The sequence below is a fragment of the Dendrobates tinctorius genome, unplaced genomic scaffold (genome assembly GCF_039654945.1).
Source record: "Dendrobates tinctorius isolate UK_male_01 unplaced genomic scaffold, ASM3965494v1 ptg000326l, whole genome shotgun sequence".
Taxonomy (NCBI): Eukaryota; Metazoa; Chordata; class Amphibia; order Anura; family Dendrobatidae; genus Dendrobates; species Dendrobates tinctorius.
Window position 1 is genome coordinate 10,136,280 of NW_027361993.1, and position 24,476 is coordinate 10,160,755.

At 43.8% G+C, this 24,476-nt stretch overlaps 1 protein-coding gene across 1 annotated transcript in view; it reads right to left on the reverse strand.

Moving 5' to 3' along the window:
- The window catches only part of PHF13 (PHD finger protein 13), a 65,622-nt gene that overhangs the window by 36,963 nt on the left and 4,183 nt on the right, over positions 1-24,476 (reverse strand). Inside the window, exon 2 of the mRNA XM_073561734.1 lies at positions 17,172-17,302. Coding sequence (XP_073417835.1) covers positions 17,172-17,302 — 131 coding nt within the window. The remainder of the gene's footprint in view (positions 1-17,171; positions 17,303-24,476) is intronic.

Consider the following 24,476-nt stretch of genomic DNA (forward strand, 5'->3'; position numbering starts at 1 on the left):
CAGCGATCAGCGATACCGGCAGGGGGGCCGCTCGCTGATCGCTGTCACACACAGCAATCTCGCTGGTGAGATCGCTGTTATGTCACAGAAGTTGTGACTCAGCAGCGATCTCGCTACCGAGATTGCTTAGTGAGACGGGGCCTTTAGAGTTGGACAGGTGTCTCACAAAATTGGATTATATGCAGATGATGTGATTATGTCTTGTACTAATGTAGAGTCCTCCTTCCGTGCTATTATCCTTGCTTTGGAGGAGTTTGCTAATGTCTCATATTATAAACTAAATGCTGCTAAGTCTTTGGTCTTTCCTGTGTTGGTTCCACCCACAATTCAGGAATGTTTGGCACGGGAGTATCCCTTTAAGTGGGTAAGTGATGAACTCCCATATTTAGGCATAATCCTCACTAATTCTACACAATTGGTGGAAAGGAATTTCTCAAAATTGATACAAGAATCTAGGAGGAGTCTGGAGGAATTACGTACAGCTACTATGTCATGGATAGCAAGGATTAACAGTTATAAGATGTTGGTACTTCCTAAGGTTTTATATAATTTTCGTTGCATCTCTGTCTAGATTCCTCTTAGGATAATTAAATCCCTTCAAAAAATAGCTAATGACTTCATTTGGGCATATAAACAACCAAGAGTGGCTGGTAGGTTACTATATTATCCTTATGAATTTGGGGGGATGGATGCCCCTAACTTACATGCTTATCATAAAGCGGCGGTATTAACGGGTATTAGAGACTGGTGGTTATTGGATAAGACACATAAGTGGCTTCAGATTGAGTCATTTTATTCTAAATTGAACTCGACGCGGCTTACGTTGGAAATGGAAGCTATTAAATTTAGCAACTACACTCCGTGCCTACCTACCGCATCAACAGCAATACGTTATTGGAGGAAATTTGCTTCAAGCCTTCTAAATATTCCTTTAACAAAAATTTCCTTAAAAGCTTTGGAAATGCATATCCCCTTTATTAACTTACAACGCTGGTCCACTGCAGGAGTTGAATCCCTCCAGGACCTGATAGATGGTTCTCTTGTCATCCCATTCGATCAACTCTGTTCCAAATTCCCTAGTATTAGGCGTCTTTTTTTCCAATACCTACAGATGAGACATCTGCTCCAAGCTATACCAGACTCCCTGTTCCTTAAGCCCCCTGTGAATCACAAAGCCATGGTATTCCTCCTACAACCTGAGTCAGGCCCCAAAGGTGTTTCAGTCCTCTATAGTGTATTAAATGATCCAGAGGTGGATGCTAAATTATCATATATGCTAAAATGGGAGGAGGAATTGGGAACAACGTGGGATCCAGAGGAATGGAGGGATAGTTTAAGAGAAATACGTAGAGTGTCATCTTGTATTGGTCTCCTAGAACAGTTAAAGAAGATGCATATTAGGTGGTATAGGTATCCAAGACAACTGGTACATTATGGGCCAAACCAGACTTCGGCTTGCTGGAGAGGTTGCGGTGGTTTGGGATCGTTGAGCCACATGTGGTGGTCCTGTCCGGTGGCGATCAGTTTTTGGAATACTATAAATAGGCTGTTAAGGGAGGTGACTGGGATTCAGGTTAACTTGACACCATCAATGGGACTGTTGCATATAGAGGCAACTGATTTTCCTTTAGATATCAGGGGTAGAGTGTCACATATTCTGATTGCAGCTAGGCTCACCTTTGCTGCTTAAATGGAAGGGGATGTCTCTTCCCACCATGAGAGAAGTGGTGGACAAAATTAATATTCATTGTCAATATGAGCAAACTCTGGTGCACTCGTCAGTTACCAAGAAAAAGGTTGATCGAATATGGGAACCGTGGTTACTTAGTCAGAGGTCTGCCCCTTTGCATTGAAGATATACAGTATATCTTTTCAAATGATTTTTTTTTATGCAAGTGTCGATATGTTTTCTGTTTTATACATTATGTCAATCTATGAGTATGCGCATTTATGCTTATGTTTCCCTTGTTGAAACCCCTACGTTGGGGGTGTTGTTACTTATATGTTTTCTTTTTCGAAAATATGCAATAAAAATTTATTGAAGTAAAAAGTAGCAGGAAGAAAGTCATAAGATGGCATCGACTTCTAAGGAAATTGCAGAGAGCATGCTCCTTGATCAGTGCAGAGGTCATTGTGTATGTTAGTCATCAAAGTGACCAATGACCTTCTGACAGCAAAACGTAACGGTGACCACTCTCTGCTCATTCTTCTTGACCTATCTGCAGCTTTCGATACTGTTGACCACCATCTCCTACTCTCTAGGCTCCAGTCACTAGGCATTAAGGACACTGCTCTCTCCTGGTTCTCTTCTTATCTCTCTGACTGCTCCTTCAGTGTTTTGTTCTCTGGCTCCACTTCATCTCCTCGTCCTCTCGCTGTCGGGGTACCTCAGGGCTCAGTCCTTGGCCCCCTTCTCTTCTTTCTCTACACAGCCCCAATTGGACAGACCATCAGCAGATTTGGCTTTCAGTACCATCGTTATGCTGATGACACACAACTATATACGTCATTCCCCAACCTTACCCCCGCTGTACTACAGAACACCAGTGACTGTCTGTCTGCAGTCTCCAATATCATGTCCACTCTCTATCTGAAACTCAACCTCTACAAAACTGAACTTCTTCTGCTCCCGCCGTCTACTAACCTCCCTAAATCTGACATTTCCCTCTCCGTGGGTGGTACCACAATAACTCCCCAGTAGCAGGCGCGCTGTCTGGGTGTTATGTTTGACACCAATCTCTCCTTCACATCCCATATACAATCTCTTGCCCGCTCTTGCCGCTTAGACCTAAAGAACATCTCTAGAATCCGCCCTTTTCTCACCATGGAAACAAAAACCCTCACTGTAGCATTGATCCACTCCCGCCTGGATTACTGCAATGCTCTATTAATTGGCCTCCCCGTCACTCGACTATCCCCTCTCCAGTCCATACTTAATACAGCAGCCAGGGTCGTCCATCTGGCTAATTGGTACTCGGACGTGTCCGCTCTTCGTCAGTCATTACACTGGCTGCCCATTCATTATAGGATCCAATTCAAAGTACTTGTTCTCACTCACAAAGCTCTCCACGGTGCGGCACCCCCCTAAATCTCCCTCATTTCTGTCTATCGGCCTAGCCGATCGCTGCACTCTGCAAACGACTTTCGACTAACCTCTGCACTAATCCGTACCTCCCACTCCCGACTCCAAGACTTCTCCGCTGCTGTTTCTATCCTCTGGAATGCTCTACCCCAAGAAATTAGGACTATCCACAATTTGTATAGTTTTAGGCGCTCCCTCAAAACACATTTGTTCAGAGCGGCTTATCACGTTCACTAATCAAAGTCATTCTATGTGTAAGTGTGTGTGTATAGCCCATTCACCATCTCCATCCATCCCTCACTCCCTCAAGATGGCTGGACCATCATTGTAAATACACCATTGTAAATACACACCTGTACTTTGTATCTCCGTCACCTCGTGGTAGATTGTAAGCTCTGAGCAGGGTCGTCTTATTTCGCTTTAATTATTGTATTGTTAATGTTGTTACTTATGACTTGTGTTTTGAAACTGTTAAACTGTAAAGTGCTGCAGAATATGTTGGCGCTATATAAATAAAGATTATTATTATTATTATTATGTTGAAGGAGGAGGAGGATGTGAGCTGTGCTCGTCACATATTGTCAATAGTCCATCGTTTGATCCTGTTGCCCTCCAGCCTTATAAGGGCTTGTGCACACGAGCGTTTTAATAGAACGAATGCTATCCGGACCTGAGTGGTCCGAGGAAAAAAAATCGCAGCATGCATGATTTGCCTCCAAGAATCGGATGTCACTTGACCATTCATGTCTATACGGTCAAGGAAAAAAATAGACCGCGCTCAGATGAAATCCGAATGCTGGCCGATTTTCACAAACTGACATAATTGAGAAGGTGGAGAATTTTTTTTATCTCCATCTCCAAGAAAATCAGATTCCACTCTGATCAGAGTCTGATTAGCATAATCGGACAGAATTTCTTGGATGGAGAGAAAATGATCGCGTGACACTAGCCCTACAGAGGTGCTGCCTTTCAATTTAAAATGGTTTTCCAGGATGATGGCCTATCATTAGAACAGGCCATCAATATCAGATTGGTGCAGGTCTGACCCTCGGCTCATTTGCTCATCAGCTATTTCAAGGGTCTTTAGTCCATGGATTGGTGTAAAAAGTGCTTTGACAAAAATGTCTGTTTTCTTGGGCTCTCTGCAACTCATGGATGGATACCGAAGATATGCCCCATTAAAACTAGCACTATATGGTCTGCAAAACAGTTGAGACTAGCACATGCTGACATTTCTTTGGTCCTTGGGCATGTATATAGATTTTTTTTTTTAATGTATGACATTTTAATGGATCATTCAACTTTTAGCTTTAAAAGGCAACACACAAGAACGAAAGCATCTTTAATTTTGCACAAAATTCATTAAACTGCGGGCACCATTTTACAAAATGCTACAAAAATAGTGAATTGGGGTCTAAGAGTGAGTGCACACAGTGCGGATTCAGCTGCGGATTTTTCTGCGCAGATTTGCAGGTAAATCCGCAGGTAAAGTGTCCTGCGGTTTACCTGCGGATTCTCCCTGCGTTTTGACACCTGGACAATGGAACAGGCGTGAAACCGCAGCGGAATCCGCAGAAAGAATTGACATTATGCGGATTTAAAACCGCAGCAAATCCGCAGTATTTGCACTGCGGTGTTTAAAAGCTATTGGATAGCACTGTACTGTACTCTGCTTGTGGATCTGCAGCGGATTCGCACTGTGTTCACATACACTAAGGGCTCATTCAGATATCTGATAGCACTTACTCCTATACTAGTAAATGGGGATGTTCACGTGTGATTTTTCGCAGATCAAGCAGCCTGTGCACAATCACCCGAGAAATGTCCGCTATTGATAGGAGTCTCAGATCAAAATCGGCAAGGAAGTCTATGGGTACGTGAAAAAAATCGGACATCACTCAGATGCTATCACAAAAACACTGATGAAATTCGGACTGATTTTCTCCTACGAGAAAATCACTAAAGTTTGAATGAGCCCTCTGTGTTTCCACCTTGTACGACTTTCTTGCTTGCTTCAATTATTGTATTATCTTTAACTTTGTTACTTATGACTTGTATAAGAACTGTTGAACTGTAAAGCGCTGTGGAATATGTTGGTGCTATATAAATAAAGATTTTTATTATTATTATTTAGTATATTCTTGGCTTTCAACACAGGTCACGCCCCTTGTGCAGATCTGTAACAGGATGTTTGAGTGGCCGGGATCTCTTGATCGCTGCGTGTTTGCGCAATATTTCACGTCATGCACATTACAGAATCGGCCCGGTTTAGAGCGCGTAAGGAAGTGCCGTGTATACACCTTTATTTATATAGAGCCATGTAAGCCATAGGCAGAGCTCAGTCAGGTGAGACGTCTGCCAGGTCAGTCAATGTGTAAAGTCGGCACCTGTTGGGAACATATGTGGCTATTAGGGCATGCTGAGAGTTGTAGTTTTCCAGGGCAACTTACTCTAGTTGTGGTCGACCTACAAATGCCTTTTGTACTGATATACAGTAGGTGGAGATATGGTGAACTACAAGGCTAATGTTATGAATCTGTGGACATCTCACTTGCCTCTGTATGGCAACTCTGGCTAAATTCTTATTTTTTTTAATTTTGCCATCAACATTGTGAATATGCCAACTTTTTAAGGGTGTGAGGATAGGTTCACATGTTGCACATTTAATGTGTATTTATCTGGATTTATACACTGAATCTGCAACATTTGTGTATCTAACATTCACACATATTTTTCTGCACTTAGGCCGGTTTCACATTCGCGCTTTTGAGCGCAGCGACGGCCTGCGCACGGCCGCCGCTAAGCCCCGCCTCCACCGGTATCTCCGCCTCCGGGCGCATGACGTTGCATGCGTCGTGCGTCCCCTATCTTCATCACAGAGGGCGCAGGCCGTGCGCAGTCTGCGTTTGGCGGCGCATGCGTCCTTTTGACGGTGCGCCGAGCAGCGCCAAACGCAACCTGTTGCATTTTGGTTGTGCTCGGCGCACCGTCAAAAGGACGCATGCGCCGCCAAACGCAGACTGTGCACAGACTGCGCATGGCCTGCGCCCTCTGTGATGAAGATAGGGGACGCACGACACATGCAACGTCATGCACCCGGAGGCGGAGATACCGGTGGAGGCGGGGCAGGGGGCGGGGCTTAGCGGCGGCCGTGCGCAGGCCGTCGCTGCGCTCAAAAGCGCGAATGTGAAACCGGCCTTAATCATGTGTTTTTTTTTCGAGGGAGGGGAGGTGTTGCAGAAATGAACTAAATAAAGTAAAAAAAAACAATGCCGGGCCAGTGTTCTAACCTGCGGATTCAGGGTCCCTATTAAAATGAATGGGTAAAATCCATCGCAGAATTTGTGTTTCTACAAGAGAAATTGTCATGGTTCAGCTTTGAAAAAAACAAAAAACGCAACATAAGCCAATTTCTGGATTGATTCCACACGAAAAAAGAGCCTATGCATGTGGATGAGATTAAACTGAAAACTTTGGACACATAGTAAAATTTGCGTGAACCCACAATTTTAGTGGGATTACCCAGCCAACTAGGGTTTGCACACAGGGAGTGTTTCTGCAGATTTTCCACATAAATGCACTTCTATCTGGAAAATCTGTTCATAAAACTCAACATGCTCCCAAGGGAAATTGGCATGTTGCGGATATCAAACATGCCCCACAGGTCAGTTTATGCAGCTCTAAAAACTCACCAAAACCTCATGCCCAGCTTCAACACATTGCATGTATATCAACGTAAACTCCATTTCAATTTTTTGGTTTTGCTTTAGGTTCTTGCACTCGAGGACGTGTCCTCCATTTCCTTGATGTGGGCATTATTTATATATAGGTTCCTGTGGCTGGGTGTCCATAGTTGGGCCCCGGTCCTGCTCTGCCCTCACTCACAGTAAAGTCATTTTTGACACATGGTAAGGTTTTAATACTAGTGACTGTATAGACCGTCCTGATTTGGGTACACCTTGTCGTGGTGGGATGGCTTTTACGCTCGGCAATGCAAGTCAATGGGTCTGTGAAAAAATCGGACAGCGCCCTTATGTCATCAGAGAGCGGTCTGATTTTCACGAATTGTCACATAGGAGATGGAGAAACATTTATTTTTTTATTTCTCTATGTATGAGAAAAACGGATGACACTCAGACCGCTCTGTGATCAGAATAATCGGTCTGTTTTTATTGTAAGTGGAAATGAGCCCTTAGGCTATGTTCACACGTTGTGTTTTTGCTGCGTTTTTCCCTGCAGGCAAAACCTTTTCTCTTGGCAAGCAAAGAAGCTGGTTATAAAAAGCAGGTTTACACAGCAAAAACTGATACCTGTGTTTTTTGCTGCGTTTTTCCACTTACACATTGTTTCCTATGGCTGAAATAACGCTGAACGTGACACTCTGCAGTCTGCAAAAACGCAGCAGTTTTCCAAATCAGTCAGGAAAAAAAATACCAATGCGTGTGCATGAGATTTCTGAAATGCTGGTACTGTAAAACACAGCTTAAAATTTGCATTAAAAAACCAGCAAAAATGCAACGTGTGAACATAGCCTTATGGTATGTGTTCTCGGAAAAGAACCGTATACGTCAGATGTATGAGCCCCCGATGGAGGGAGCTGAACCTTCCCCTGCTCCTCCTTATTAGAGCTGTCAGAAGTGGTGGGGCTGACACCAGCAGAACGCAGCATGCATACCAGGACAATGCTATTCATTCAGGATGGATTATACCATCACCATGCAAAGGAGGGAAGAATCGGCTTTCATCCCATAAACGCAAAAGCTTTTGAAAACACAGCACAGTTTTGTGTCTTTTTTGGTCATTTTACACCACAACAAGAAGGGACATGGTTGACAGGTGGAACTATAGTGAGAATTTTTTAGAAGTAATGAAGAAATGACGTTGAATTTCCCCCTTTTCCCGCTCCCAGTACGCCATCCCTGGTATAACTGCACTTGCTGGCTGCAGCAGAAATAGCCCAGGGAGAGGAATGTGAGGACGTTGAGCACATTCACACTGCTCCTAAGGTGAAGTGGGATCGCTGTGTGCACACCCTGTGTAAGTAGAATTATCCTAGCCGTTATTTGTGTAGCACCGACATATTCCGCAGCCCTTTAAAAGCCTAGTAAACAGCAGGCGTTGTGCAGCAAAACAATGTGCAACGATAGTGATCAAAAGATGTACTATTATTAATGGAGAAATGAGCCTGCTCGACGGAGCCTATACTGCCTATGTCATCTTTTGCCGTAGCCCAAAGTTTATAATGGAGCACTTGCCCACTGAGCCAGGTTAACAGCGCTCAAGTATTGATTCCCATAAGCCAAGAATTTGTCACGTGTCAGGATTTGAAACTCAAGCAGGCAGATCATTATTTCATTATTTTGGGGCATTAAGCCACCACAGGGGCTGTTTTTTTGTTTTGTTTTTTAGGTGTTCATCATACAGAGCGTGTACTGTGTTTGCAAGACTCTGCACTGGCTCCAAACCAAAGACTGTTATAGTGTACAGCTAAAGGCAGCACAAGACCGTGAGCTCAGCTGAGCCATGGCCTATGTGCATCAATGCTGGGAAAACTTTCAAGGAAGTTTTCGCATAGTTCAGTTTGTAAACTTCTTGTTCCAGAAATTTGGCAGATATTTAAAGGATCTTCCTGCTCTCCTGACATGTCTACATTAATAATTGTATTCATTTCTCATGAAATAACAATTCTGGAGCATCTTTTCTTAGAACTCTGCTTTGTGTCATTCCTCTGTTGTTCCTTCAAGAAATTTGTGAATACATTTGACAATTTGGGTATTACCAGTTGGGGGCATAGTCTACTACTGTCCAATCAATGCTGCTAGTGAAGGACTCTGCAAGGACACACCCACGTGACATGGAAAATGGAGCATAGAACAAATAGGCACAGATGGCAACAACCCTGGCACACGCTGCAAGCACGCTTCCCACAGCGGTGCTCCAGGTGCGCCGAACGTCTGTGGAGAAAATCCAATCTACACGAAGATTTCATCCATTATAAGTTTATGCTTAAAACATACAACACTGCCCTTCACCTCTCAAAACAAACCTATTTCAACACCTTCATCACCTCACTATCCAATAACCTGAAAAATCTCTACTTTTCATTCCCTACTCAACCCAAGAGTGCAGGCCCCAACCACAGATCTCCACGCTGACGATCTGGCTAATTATTTCAAAGAAAATGACCATATCTGACAGGAAATTATCTCCCAATCACCTCATACCATGCACTGTCCTCCCTCCCCCACTGCATCTAGCTCACTCTCTGATTTTGAACCAGTAACAGAAGAAGTAACCAGGCTCCTTGCATCTTCCCGCCCTACCACTTGCACCAGTGACCCTATTCCCTCACACTCCTCCAGTCCCTTTCCCCTGCTGTCACCGCTCATCTAACAAAAATATTCAACCTCTCTCTTCCGGTATCTTTGCTTCCTCATTTCAGCATGTCATCATGCAGCCATTACTTAAAAAACCATCCCTCGACCAAAACTGTGCCGCTATAGATCTGTCTCTAATCTTCTTTTCATCCCTAAACTCCTGGAACACCTGGTTCACGCCCAACTTATCCGCTATGTCTCAGATAACTTTCTCCTCGACCCTCTACAATCCAGTTTCCACTCTCTTCACTCTACTGAAACTGCCCTCACTAAAGTTTCTAATGATCTTCTAACAGCTAAATCTAATGGTCACTACTCTATGCTAATTCTCTTGGATCTCCCCGCAGCATTCGACACTGTGGATCATCAGCTCCTCCTCCTCACTATGCTCCGTTCCATTGGCCTCAAGGACACCGTTCTCTCCTGTTTCTCCTCCTATCTCTCTGACCGCTCCTTTACTGTATCTTTTGCTGGCTCCTCCTCCTCTCATCTTCGACCCTTTCTTACTTTTGACTCTGCAAAAACTCTTACTGTTTTTCTTATTCATTTTCGTCTGGACTATTGTAACTCTCTACTAATCGGTCTCCCTCTTACCAAACTCTCCCCTCTCCAATCCGTCCGAATGCTGCCACTAGGATCACATTCCTCACCAATCGTTATACCGATGCCTCTACCTAGTGCCAGTCCTTACACTGGTTACCCATCCACTCCAGAATTCAGTATAAACTTATTACCCTCACCCACAAAGCACTCCATGGCTCAGCACCACCCTACATCTCCCCCCTCGTCTCAGCCTACCACCCTACCCGTGCCCTCCGTTCTGCTAATGACCTGAGGTTAACATCCTCAATAATCAGAACCTCCCACTTCTGTCTCCAAGACTTTTCACGTGCTGCACCAATTCTTTGGAATGCACTACCCAGGTTAATACGATTAATCCCCAATCCCCACAGTTTTAAGTGTGCCCTAAAAACGCATTTGTTCAGACTGGCCTATCGCCTCAACACATTAAGCTAAATATCCCTGTGTAGCTCATTAAAATTTTTTTACCATAACCAGGTTCCTCGCATCATGTTCTCACATGCTTTATGCATTTAATAGCCCTCTGTGTTTGTACCGTTACATATTTAGACTGCTAACTGGTTCAGGCAGCAACAGGAACACCCGAATCTTACACTATGGCTGGTCCAAACAATAAAAGCAATTGTTACCATCCACCTTTCGCGTCTCCCCTTTTTCCTTATAGATTGTAAGCTTGCGAGCAGGGCCCTCATTCCTCTTGGTATCTGTTTTGATCTATGTGTTTATTGGTATGCTGTAATGTCTATTGTCTGTACAAGTCCCCTCTAAAGTGCTGCGGAATATGTTGGCGCTATAGAAATAAAATTATTATTATTACTAAATGGCAACACCCAGTTGTCAATGTATAAATATTCAGTTGGGATAACAGGAACTACACAATGCACAGCTTTGAGAAACAAATTATAGACATGTATGGAGTAGTAATAAGTGCTCTTTATCCCTTAAAATTATTTTTGTATTTTCTTGTTTATTTTGGTTGTCCTGGACTGAAATGGCTGATAACAGAGAGCAATAATATAAAGTTTCATAGTTTTTAAGGTAGACTTACTGTAAGTCCATCAAGTTTAACCTATAGCCTAACATGTTGATCCAGAAGGCAAAAACCCCATGGAGCAGATCCTAATTGCCCCATATTAGGGGAAGATTCCTTACTGACTCCACATACAGCAGTCAGGCTAGTTCCCTGGATCAACGCCCCATCACAGAATCTAACACCAATAACTTATGTTATATTTGTCAAGAAAGGCATCCAGACCCTTCTTGAATTTTAGCAGTGAATCACCCATTACAACATCATGTGGCAGAGAGTTCCATAGTCTCACTGCTCTTACAGGAAAGAATCTGTGCCTGAGATTATCATTAAACCCTCTCTCCTCTAGCCAATCTTTTGGTTTTTCAATTATTATCAGGAAGCTTTGTTGTATTGATATAATATTGATGTATTCAAGTAAGAAGTTATCATTTATCTGCGGGAAAGGTGAGAACCTCTAGATCGGTGGCGGTCTGTCCTCTGATTTCAGAATGGAGCACTTCTATCCCCATGAGAATGGAGCGCAGTACTCATGTTTGACCTCTGCTCCATTCAGTACACATGAGATTGCTGAAGATAGCAAAGTAAATAGCTCTAGCAGTCCCATAGAGAATGAATGAAGCAGCGGCGAAGCAAGAGAGATGCGCTCCTTTCTAATGGGGATAAAAGTGCCCCATTCTGGCAGTTGGTTGCTGTGAGGGACGAGGGAGACACCATTTTGGATTTATTAATTCAGGCCCAATATATTGTCTAGAGATCTCCCTCCACTCCTGATTGGCCCCCACCAGAACCCAGGGAGCGGTCCCAGATACCGAGCTATTGAGACTGGCTCTCCAGAACCATTTAGTCAACCCAAGTTTGGACTCTCCATATCGGTACAGCCCCAACGAACCTGTTGAGATGTCAGTCGTCTCGTTTGGACCTCCCGCTAGGAAGCTATGACCCATCCTAGATATTGGGAATTATTTCAGCTAGGAGGACAAGGGAGGAGAATTCAGCCCAATCCAGAGAGGTGGTGGCAAATATGGGAGGGGGCGAGCTAGAGGTTAATAGATAGCTACACTTTCTTTAGCCTTCGTCTTTGTTCTGCCATGGAAGCCACGTCACGTGTGGAGACAGACCAGAGAGTAAGGTTGTAGGGGGTTTTAGGGGCTTTCCCAAAAAAATGTTAAATTCATTTTTAAAGAACTTTCTTTGCCGTTCTGGAAATTTGCCATGTAAAGCAGTATATAGCCAATTGTATACAATTTGTAGAGCATTCTGTACTCCATTTGAGGAAAGAAAAGAAAATATTGGATATAAACTATGGACAAAAGTATTTGGACACATACACATTACATCTACTGGAGCTTTTTGATCTTCCAGTCTACTTCCATAGATATCAATATGAAGTTGGTCCCCCTATTTGCAGCTATATCACCCCTGGAGATGTCTGTGGTATTGCACATAGGGAACAGTATAGGGTCTTCTCCAAACTGTTCCCACAAAGATGGAAGCCTCAATTGCTCACACAATGTCTTATACATTTTCTTTCATTGGCACTAAGGGTCTTAGGTGGACCACTGAAAAACAACCAGATAGTAATAGGAAGGAATTGACAGTTTGTGAATAAAGTGCAGGAACATATTTGGTATATATATAAAACTGTTCTACCGGATAGTCCTGGGCTATACTGAATGATTCAGCTAAGCTTGGAAAAATGTGGCTTTGGCTAAAGATATTAGAGTATATCAACTCGGCCTTAGAATATAAATGAATACATTGATGAAAGGAAGCATGTGTGCACCAGAATGGGCAATTGAAGGTTTAAGCAACAAACCTGGTGAATACTGGCACAAAATGCTTTGAAAATGAATTTCAAAGGAGCCAGTATGGGCTCAAATTCACCAAAATGCTGTGTTGTTTTAAATTGCCCAACGCCAATCTTAATGAATCAGATGTGTCTGGTGACCTATGCACACTATGTTGTAAGGATTTGTGTAGACCAGGGGTGGGGAATCTTTTTTCTGCCAAGGGCCATTTGGATATTTATACCATCCTTCGGGGGCCGTACAAACTTCGCCCACAAAGTACATCCTGACTCTGGCACTGGTTTCATGACTTAATCTTTCATTGCATGCCCTTCAATGTTCAGTAGTGAACATTGTGTGTGTGTGCTAACAGAGCAAGAAGAAATTAATGAGATTGTGGCAATCAAAATACAGCTCCCTGTCAAAGAATGCAGTCCCTGAGAATCCGCTCGGGGGCCTGATAAAAGGTCATCGAGGGCCGTAAATGGCCCTGGGGCCTGAGGTTCCCCACCCCTGGTGTAGACTGACTGCTCTATGTACATACGTACAGTATGTGGACTTCAGTTGTTATGTAACGTTCTATAAAGGCATACTTTGTGACAGTGTATCATATGCTATGTTACAGAGATATTCTTTCCTGGAATTCTCACTTCTAGTAGAGAATACAGTGCGTAGCACCATATGGTGGCACACGGCGTTCCTAAGGTGCAGTGATACATAACCGTAGCAGATGTGTGTAGTCTGAAGGTGTCCTGTGGAATCTGGCACCAAGACATTAAAAACAGTTGATGTCCGGTAAGTTGATCCTTCATAGATCAGACTTTCATTCGTTATATTCACTGCCAATCGTGAATTCTGTTGCCATGTAGGGGCTTAAATAACTGCAAAAATGTTTGAGTCAAGATGCCATCCACATGAATGCCAGGACCCAAGGTTACCCAGCAGAACATTACCCAGAGACAACACCCCCCAGTGACTTGTCGCCTTCTTATAGTGCATCCTGGTGCAACGTGCTTCTCAATAACGCACTCCTGGAGATGCACATGTAGCCAGCCACAGTGTGTGGCATTACCCTGAGGCCTCACTCACAACTCCTTTTTTAAACACTTATGTGATAAAATGGTACCAGTGGGATCAGGTTATGGTCCGATTTTACCATCAATGTATCATCTGTTTTTCATGGATGGATCAATAAATAAATAAATTTACAAAGCTTTTCCTATACTTTGCTGTGTTAAACACTGACAGGAGTCGAAGAGGTGACATTTCTCCTTGTGGAGAGTGACAAGCCAGGCTTAGCATGTCAGAGTAAATAGACTTATAGGCCTTGCATGCTCCTCTGGGAAATTAAATATGCAAACTGCCTCTTCAAATAGGACTTGAACTCTAGCGCCACTTATTGGAAGTAGCAATTCTAAAAGTCAATCTCAACCCCTTAACGAGCCTTACTCATTTTATCCTAAGTCATATGGCAAGGCCCATTAAAGGGTTGATATTGACTTTTAGGATTGTTATTTCCAATAGGTGGCGCTAGAGTTCCTACACGGATGCCATCCGTGTGCTGAACGTGTTTTTAACAGATCCATAAATTTGTATTGGCCCTTCTCATTCGTGTTCCTTGAAAAAACGAACTGTGTTTTGTACACTCGGACGCAGAGTCCGTGAAAAACATGGACATGTGAATATTACCTTAGACTATAATGGGTACATGTTGTATCCGTGAAAAAAAAAATGAATCCAACATGTATGTGCAACCGGGACATGTGAATGAGGCTTAAAATAGTGTTGTTTTTTTTACCTTGAGGCACACCTGATTCAATTGTCTGTGCGTCTTAAAGATGCGGAAACATGTCATCAGTGCTGCCGGATGGGTATGGGCAGGTTTTGATTCGTTTTTGGATTGAATATTGTTTAGCAGGATCATTATCACAGGTTATTTTACATTGACCAAGTTAGAATATGAAATGTGGGTGCATGCAGTGAAAGGCATTACAAGCCACGCTTCTGTGTGCAGATTCTGCATGAAGCATTGGATAGCGTGAACTGTACCGTGTGTAACAGTGTGAGTTATTAAATATCTTCTACAGCTGTAATTCGGCCTTTGTATTGTATCAACATGAGGAGGAACATATTTGGTAGTTTGGGTAGAGGCGATCCCTAAGAAAATAAAAATGTATATTTGGTAAATATTTTTCCCCGTAGAATTCAGCATCTGTATCAGCAACCGAGTTCAGTTATTCTGAACATGTTTCTTGGGAAAACCAGATTGGCCTTAGGTGCTGGGAAGTGTGGGAGCTGGCTGGAAGCTTGTCTGGACCTCTCTCCGCACTCAGCAGTTTGAAATTTATGTATCTTGACTGCCCCTAGAGGAAAAAATAAAAACTGCACTTAAAAGCAAGGACCATGTTCAGTCCAAGTTTTTTTTTTTTTTTTTCCTTGCACAAAACCAAATAAAATATGTGTGAACATACTCTATCTTAGGCCGAGATCAAACATGCGAGAAACACGGCGGAGTCCCGCATGTTAATACCCGGCACTGCCGCTGGCACTCGGGAGTGGAGAGTGCGGCTCCATGTATTGCTATGCGGCCGCACGATCTGATCCGAGATCCGAGTGCTGGCAGCAGTGCCCGATATTAACGTGCGAGACTCAGCCGTGTTTCTCGCATGTGTGATCCCGGCCTCAGCCAACACATCCTTAAGGTATCAGACAATGGTTATCAGTTTTGTTCTCCACGTTACAGAGAATATGAGAAATCCAGTATCAAAATTAAACCAGTCAGTGCTACAGTGTGATCAACTGTAAAGTGTGCGGGAAGCCAGCAGGGAGTCTGCCATAGAAAGTAAATCAAAGTTGTCAGAAGCTGCCCATTTCTGCCGGATCGGACGGCCATCTAATGTGTATGTGGGAATCCCGACTCCGGGCAGGGAAGGATCAGACACATAATCCTTTTGGAGATAGCGCTGTCCTGGAGGAGTCTCAGGGTACCGTTACACTTAGCGACGCACCAGCGATCCCGACAACGATACGACCTGGTAAGGATCGCTGGTGCGTCGCTAAATGATCGCTAGTAAGCTGCCAAACAGGCAGATCTCTTCAGCGACGCAGCAATGATCAGTATAACGACCTCGGCAGTCGTTGGTACCTTGTCACATAGCAGCTCTTCATACGTTTCCCGCCTGCGTCCCTGAGTTCTGCGTCGCCAACTAGGTCGATTGTCGTGGTCAAACACAGCGATGCATGCTGGCCAGCGGGACGCCGACGATGAAAAAATGGCCCAGGACATTCGAGCACGGTCAATAATATCCAGCGCGGGGGGGCGGTCGCCGCTGCGTGTCACATGTAGTGAGATCGCTGGCGAGGTCGCTGTTGCGTCACAAAATCGATGACGTTTCAGCGATCTCGCTATGTGAGACAGGGGCTTTACAGCTTACCCCTCTTTCCTCATTAAAAATGCATGAATGCTTGGCAATGTCAAGTGTTCCCATGTTAGGGGGAGTCAGTAGACAGCATTTGGCCACCTAGGTGCCTAATTCATCCAGCACCACTAGAGGGAAAATTAAGTACGGTATATCATGATATCTATTAAAGGGAACCTGTCACTTGAAAAAAAAGCACTATTAACCTGCAGATATGGGGTTAATTTGCAGGTTAATAGCATTGTGAACCAGCCCGGCACTGACTAACAGCAGCTCAGCATTAGGGCTAGCTGTTAGTTGGTGCGGAGGGCCGCAGGTACTGCCCCATAGCTGCAGGTTCAGGTGACAGGCTCCCTTTAAAGTCAATGGGTTGTCAGATATGATCTGCCTCCAGAGCAAAAGATGCTCTCGATTTAAAGGGGATCTCCAGGCTAATAATATTGATGTGCTCATCAATATAAAATCAGTAGGGGTCCAACGTGTGGCACCCCCAGCGATCATCTGTTATCCGCTCCAGCAGCGGCTGGGTGCAGTCTGTGCATTGAGGTCTGATCTCGGACCGATTTACTGTATATGGTCGTCTGAATGAGCCATAAAAAGATTGGAAAGGAAAAATGCGTCTGCCTAAAATCAAATGTTGGAGAACATCTGGCTGCACCGTACATGTTAGACTGTTTATGGATCTAGACACCAGGTGACCGTACACATGGTGTCTGTGACTGACGGGACGTCCTGGGGGTACACCTACCACAGTCATAAGGTGTTCCGCCATCCTCCGTCACTCATTTGCTATTGTGTCGTCACGCATCTTGCATTAACCCCTTCCTATATTTCACAGTTGTCTCACTCGGGGTGGTCTTATACAGCAGAGACCGCTTCCGTTTTCCTTACCCGGACTGATGATGTGTTTCCCTTTTTGCAGGCAGTTCGCAGTAACTGTATATGGCTGCCGCTTCCTGTGCTTCCCACACCATGATTGTCACTTCTCCCCTTCGGTAGTAGTGCGAGCGGATGACTCAGATCTGTGGAGATTGTGTTTCAGACATGTAAGAATACATAACATCACACAGGGGGATATATCAAAAGGGCTTCTCCATAGCAACGGCACAACATGGGGGCTACAGACGGGCGATTAAAGGGACATTTCACATACATGGAAAACTCAATATCCCTGTTCTGAACGAAGACGCTGTGTGATGTATAGCAGTCTTATTGAGTAACGGCCCAATGACAATTATTGATAGCAAATTTCCTTCCCTCTCAGTACCCAGTATATAACTCCTTCTGCCAGGAGACTGAATACATTACGGGTCTGTACAAGTGGCGTACATACCAAAAAGGGGGCTCATGCAGCTAATAAAGGGCTCAAATGAATGGGAGGCTGACCTAGTTGGTACCATCTCCTTTACTACTTGGGGTGGCAGCCCGTGCAGGATTCCCTTCTAAATAGGAAGTGCATCGCTAGCAAACCGGGTGTTGGGAATTGATCCGGTATAAAAGCCTGAGCATTTAAAGGGAGTTATCCAGGACTATTATAATTTTTCACTATGGGCCGAAGACCTAAAAGGCAGGTAGTTACTAACCCCCTGCCTGTTGTGCCCGGCGCTGACCTCGGCTGGCACAAAGCGGTCACACAACTCTCCTGTCGGTGATTCAGCAGCTTCCACTAAAGTCACATTAACAGAGCAGGACCTTCTCATCCACTCTGCTCTGTTGACGGGGCGACTGCTGACATCATGCTGATTGACAGCCAGCTCCCCACTGTCTAACTGCGGGAACCAGCTGTCAATCAGTATGACGTTGGCAGTAACGCCCCCTTCGACACAGCAGCATGGAAGAAGAGCTGCTTTGTTGTAGTGGAGCAGCTGTATCGCTGGCAGAAGCGGTCAGTGACGGCTCTGAGCCAGCCCCGGTTAAAACAAGCAAGTAGTTAGCAATTACCAGCTTGTTAGTTTTAGGTCCAATGTAAAAAAAAAAAAAAATTCCTTTTAAATCATAAAGTAGTATTTATTGCAGGTTTTCAAAAACCGTTAGGTGCAATGCAAGCGAGCTGTACAAATAACATGTTTCGAATGCCACCTCATTCTTAATCATAGCTATTGGGGAATTGGCCGATGGATGATTATAAAATTGGTGGAAAGGAAGCAAAAAATGAGTTTCTTATATCCTGAATGACAAACTTACTTTCATAATAACGGCCTCAGTTTGATCTTGCTATGGCAAGCCTATTATTATTTGCACCTATGACACTGCCAAAGAAGGGATTGTGCAGCACCCTGGCAGTGTCAAAGAGAATGAATGGTGCGGCGGTCAAGCTTGCTCCATTCAAACGGGGATAAAAGGGCCCTGTTCTTGGCAATTGGTTTAAGAGTCCCAGCGGATGGATCCCGATCGATCTAGAAGTTATCACCGTTCTTGTGGATAGATGATAATTTTTTCCAACTAGAATACCCCCTTAAGGTGTATACAGTAGCTGAACATTGGCAATCATCTAATGTGTGTGGGTATCTTACATCTTCCTAGATGTTAGGGAAAACAAGGGTCTATACCCAATCATTTTGTTGTCTGTCTTCACTTCTCCCTCTTGAGAACACATGATCAGAAGTAATAGCTGTCAGCCAAATGAGTCTATGGCTTTCTTTAGACTGGATGGAACTTCCCGAGTCTACCTTTCTACACATAGCTTTGTGAAATGATGTCCAGAAGTCACAAACTGCAGCATACACTAAAAAGAGGAGGCTGCAAGAGAAGAAGTAAACCTAGACATTGCATAGGTGTGTGATATTAATATGACGCTGTGTGCACACGTAGCGATTTTTAAGCGTTTTTGCCACGATTTTCGGCGCGAAAACGCTTAAAAATCGTGCACAGAACGCACCCCATGCATTCCTATGGCATTCCGCACATGCTGTGCTAATGCTGCGCTTTTTTCCGCGGCGGAATCGCATCGCGGAAAAAATCGCAGCATGCTCATTCTTTTGTGCGGAATCGCAAAGAATTGCCGCGATTCCGCACCCATAGGAATGCATGAGAATCGCTTACTTCCCGCATGTGGCTATGCCCACCATGCGGGAAGTTAAGCGTCTCATGTGCGGTTGGTACCCACGGTGTGGAGGAGAGGAGACTGTCCTCCAGGCCCTGGGTACCATACCCCTGTAAAAAAAGAATAAAAAATAAAAAATCGGCGTATATTTACCTTCCGATGTCCCGCGCTGCATTCCCGGCCTAAGCGTTCCCTGTAATGCCTTGCGGCAAGGCCCTGTAATGACGTGGTCTCGCGAGATCGCTATAGCAACGCGAGACCAACGTCATCACAGGTCTCGCAAGGCATTACTGGGAACGCTGTGGCCCGGGAATGCAGCGCGGGACGCCGGAAGGTAAATATACACCGATTTTTTTTTTAATTTTTTTTAGCATTTTAACATCTTATCTTTTACTATTGATGCCGCATAGGCAGCCTCAATAGTAAAAACCTGGTCACGCTTGTCAAACACTATGTTTGACGAGTGTGACCAACCTGTCAATCACTTTCCAAGCGATGCTTCAAATCGCTTGGAAAGTGCTTGAATATCGCACGCGAAAATCGCGGCAAAATCGCGATCATAATCGTGATGAAATCGCGCGGAAAAAAACGCACGATTTCTGGGAAGGAGTCCGGTTTTTAGTAAGCGTTTTAAAACGCTACGTGTGCACATAGCCTGAAGCTACTTTAAGGATAACTTGCTGAGGGTTTAACCAATGGGATCCCCCAATTATCTCTGAAGCCCAAGAACTAGGCTCTGCAGAGCCCAGTTTTGAATGGAGCGGAGATGCACATGCTCGACCCATGATTTATTCATTGCCTATAGGACTTTGGAAATAGCAACGCTGCATTTGGCTTTATTTGGCAGTCCTCCAGACATTGAATGCCAAGCATGCCCCCATAGGTGAGGCCAAGCATGCACCCAGAGGCGAGGTCAAGCATGCACCCCTTCCCCAGGCTCCATTCAAAACTGGAAGCACAGGTCTCAGTTTCCAGGGCCACAAGTTTGGGATTCCAGAACACCAGGAGTCAGTAAGTTACACTCTATCGAAAACATAGGGGACTTCATATTTTGGGAATAACCCTTTAAGTAAACCATACGTATCTAGTTATCTCAGTGGAGGTATTCTTTAATTTTAATGGTTTGCAGAGATCTTTGGTTTGTGTGTCTGAGCCCCATCATTATCAATAAATGTGACTGGTACGGATATTATTTGTAGGTGAGTGGAGGGCACATTTGTCCCTAAATAACTATTGGTAATATTTGCCCAGATAATGCTGTTTCTTCTGAAGGATATTTGTGAGGGTAAATCAGGGCTGTTATATTTGCTCAGTATTAATATCTGACATTTACAACCCCTTTTCTGTACAATCCCCATTTGTCAGGACGAGATTGTATAATGTACCTGCCAGCGCTTTTTATGAGGCCATAATGAAAACTACTTTTGTTCCTGTAATAATTCCTGAGCTTTTGTGACGGGAAGCGTCGGCTCTCGAGATTTCGCAGAGCAAAAACCTTTTTTTTAAATATTCTTTATTACACCTGACTTTTATGAAAGGTGGATCAGAAATTTAAGAATGGAGATAATAATCCAGATAATTTGCCCTGAATCTTCACAGCAGGAAGCTGAAAGGATATGTATAGTACAAATTGTGCTATTATCCTGGGAGGACTAAGGGAAAGGCGCCAATCCTATTACCATGCTATTATAGGGGTATATAGCGCAATTTGTTACGATCACTCCAGTGATATCGGTAGGTAAAATACTGTGTAGTGGGAGATACACCATATTTATACTCAAACAGATTAGGGGATGGAGGATGAGTGTGAGAGCCCGTCGGTGCGAAGAATATTGATGAAGTATTGGGAGGTGTGGTAGAAAATTATATACTTCCTATTTATCATCTAAGCTGTAAACCTTTACAAAGATGGTACATGTAGTGTTAGACGACCCTGACAAGGCTTAAAGGGGTTGTCCAGTTTAGAAAAGCAATTTATATCTAACTTACTAAGGGGCTCTGGGTTAATAGAGGGGAGTTTTTTGTTCAACATCCACATCTCTTGGCTAGAGTGGAGAGCGTTCTGTCCTACATTACACAGACCTATTAATTTTTAAATTTTAAGGCTTAATCCCTTAGCACAGAATAATGTACACATATGTCAACGCTGGGGGTCACAGTGTGTGGAGGGGGCTCAGGAGCTGAACTCTCTCTACAACCACAAGATGCTGGCTACGTTACATAGCAATTATCTGACTCTTAACAGCAGCTCTCTGCAGTCAACCATTTACATGCCACCATCAATCTCTGACAGCGTCACTTAAAGGATTTGTCCACTACTAAGATAACCCCTTTTCAATCCTCATGTTTCCCCCTTGTAAAATGACACCTATACTCACATTCAGTGCTGACACTGTTCCAGTGGTGTTGACACTGGTTCTCCCAGGGGATTGCGTGACATTGTTACGCAATCTCTGCTGCCAATCAGCGGTTGCTTCACTCTCCCCTCCACCATTTTTTTTTTTTTGTAGCTCTTCTTTAGGCATATATTTCCATGTGTTTGATTTTTTTTTTTTGTCACTGGTCGCAAATGTCTCTTTTGCATTAGAGATCAATGCAAGTTACATATGACTACAACATGAGTATGATTGTCTGCAAATTTTATTTAACAGCAAAATCACAGGGCTAAAATTGGCGTGCAACAGCGTGAGAAGTTGCACAAAAATTTGGGGTTGGTTGACTCATCTGAGAATTGCTCTTGTGCCACATGACATCTGCCTTACTTCTGTATTTCTTCACAAATTACAGCTGATTGCCCAGATACACTTTGTAATCAGCTTTTAGGTTAGGCTTATCCAAAGTGGAAATCCCTTGTTTTAAACTAATTATTATACACTTATTTCTGCTTAATCTACCTATTATCATGATCTATTTATCTATTATCTATCTCATATCTATTTTTTATCTATCTCATATCTATCTATCTATTTTTTTTACAATTTGTTTATTTATGTTTCACCTTTTGAACCTTCAATGTTCCAGGACTAAAAAAAAAAAGTGCTTGTCGTTTTTATGTTCCAACGTTAGATACTCCCCATTTCAGCCCCAGCTGTTCCCAAAAGCGTAATTTCTTCTCCATGTCCTCTCTCCCTACACCTCCAAGCTTAGCACACCTGGAGGGTACAAAGGGCTTTACAATTTGTTGCCCCCCTCATTCACACTGGGTAACTACTTGTTTTTCCGGCTGTGAACCATAATTACAGTGTGAATCACTTTGTATCACTGGAAATGTTCTGTGTGTTCCTGTGCTGTTAAATAGACCACAGTATTTGTGGAGTCCACATTGGCGCTCGCCAATATCTGAATGGACTGCTTGTTCAGAAGTCTCAGCTGCCAGGAACCCCCAAAATATCCTGACCTCTGACAGGAATAAGAAAAAGACTCAAGTGTTCATGTGTCCTGATATATATAGCTTTACTGTGTGCACGGCAGACGATAAATCTAGGTTTATCGTTTAGCACAGATATATTCTGCACACAATACCTTAAAATAGACTAGGGGGCAGCACAGAGCCAACAGCCATTCTTATCATTGCAAGACCTTTAGGGACCACCAGTTACTCCAGAGACATGCATGTCCTTTCACTGCTGACTACCACATAACCGCCCACTGCTGTCATACAGTGTGACACACCAAGGATGACATTGAGTCTACCCAGGCTGTCATCTGACAGGTCACGGATGAAGAATGCCTCCAACTGGAAATCTAATCTGATGCATAAGAGGGATTCCAGGCCGAGATCCCAGCATGTCCTGTTACTGCTACTTTATATAGCAAAGTGACGCTACTTACCTAATTTGTATTTTTCATCAGTTTTACTCTTGTATCTCCTAGGAGTGTTTCTTAATGTTTTGTATCCAGGCACGTCCTAGTCAAACAAAATGCATCCATACCCCCCAAGGCTAAGCTCATGCTTTATGGTGAAACTCATTAGGGCAGTCCATGTACACCCCTGGGCCACTGGTATTCCACCTAGGCTTTAGGGAATATATATTTAATATAGCAACCATAAAAATATATCAAGCTGCATGACCGTTAAAGGGATTGTTTAGGCTTTGGGTTCAAGTCTGCAGTCACTGTGTGACTGCAGACTTGTGAATCCTCACAGTGGGCGCTGTGTATGTGAGAGCAAGTATGTAATTTGCATACGAGGTCACATTCCGACTAGACATGCTTGGCCTTGCTCAATACAAGTGTATTGAGCGAGGCTGGGTTTGTCTAGTCGGAATGTGACGAAGTATGCAAATTACATACTTGCTCTCACATACACAGAGCCCACTGTGAGGATTCACAAGTCTGCAGTCACATGGAATGACTGCAGACTTGAGCAGGACAACCCTTTTTAAGACATCCATCATTAAAGCCTCTGCAGAAGATATCACTGACCTTTCTTAAATCCGGTCAAAGACATGGCCTCTGCATCCCTATTGTTCTGGAGTCAGACTAAGCTGGGTGACAAGCCTTGTGTTCAGTGAAATGGCAGCCATATACTTATCACCCAGGTTTCCCCAGAAGAAGACATACGGTAGCTAAGATTGTTTTTATACTGATTAATATTTGATTAAAGTGAATCTGTTAGAACAGCATAATGAAGGGGCAGAGGCCCTTTTAGAAGTGGCTGTGATAACTTACAAGTACTACAGTGTAGGTGCATAAAAAGTTTATATTACCTGGAATATCCCACTTTAAACCCCTATAATGGCATATGGTAATAGGATGCCCCCTCCTGTTTTCAACAGCCCACCTTTCCCCCACCATCTTTATGGTTTCAAAAACTACAATGGCTTTGTACTGAGCAGTATTTAGTTTTTGGGTGAATTTGACCACACTGGTCTGAAGTTGAACAGTCGGTGAACCATGTAGCCAATATATTTGCAGTACAAACAGTACGGGATGATGTAGATCATGAATGTATTGAGCCATGCTGCTGCCATCATTTCTGTGTACAGCGTGAGCCTTTGTGTTATGGTTCCCATGGGCCCAAAGGGCATTGAATGCAGGGTCAGCCATGTAATGTCTATAGGCCAGGGCACATGGTGAGGGCCACTTGTATCCTGATATGCCCACAAGGAATGGAAGAGTTATTACGCGCTCTCCACCTCTTGTTAAAGGAG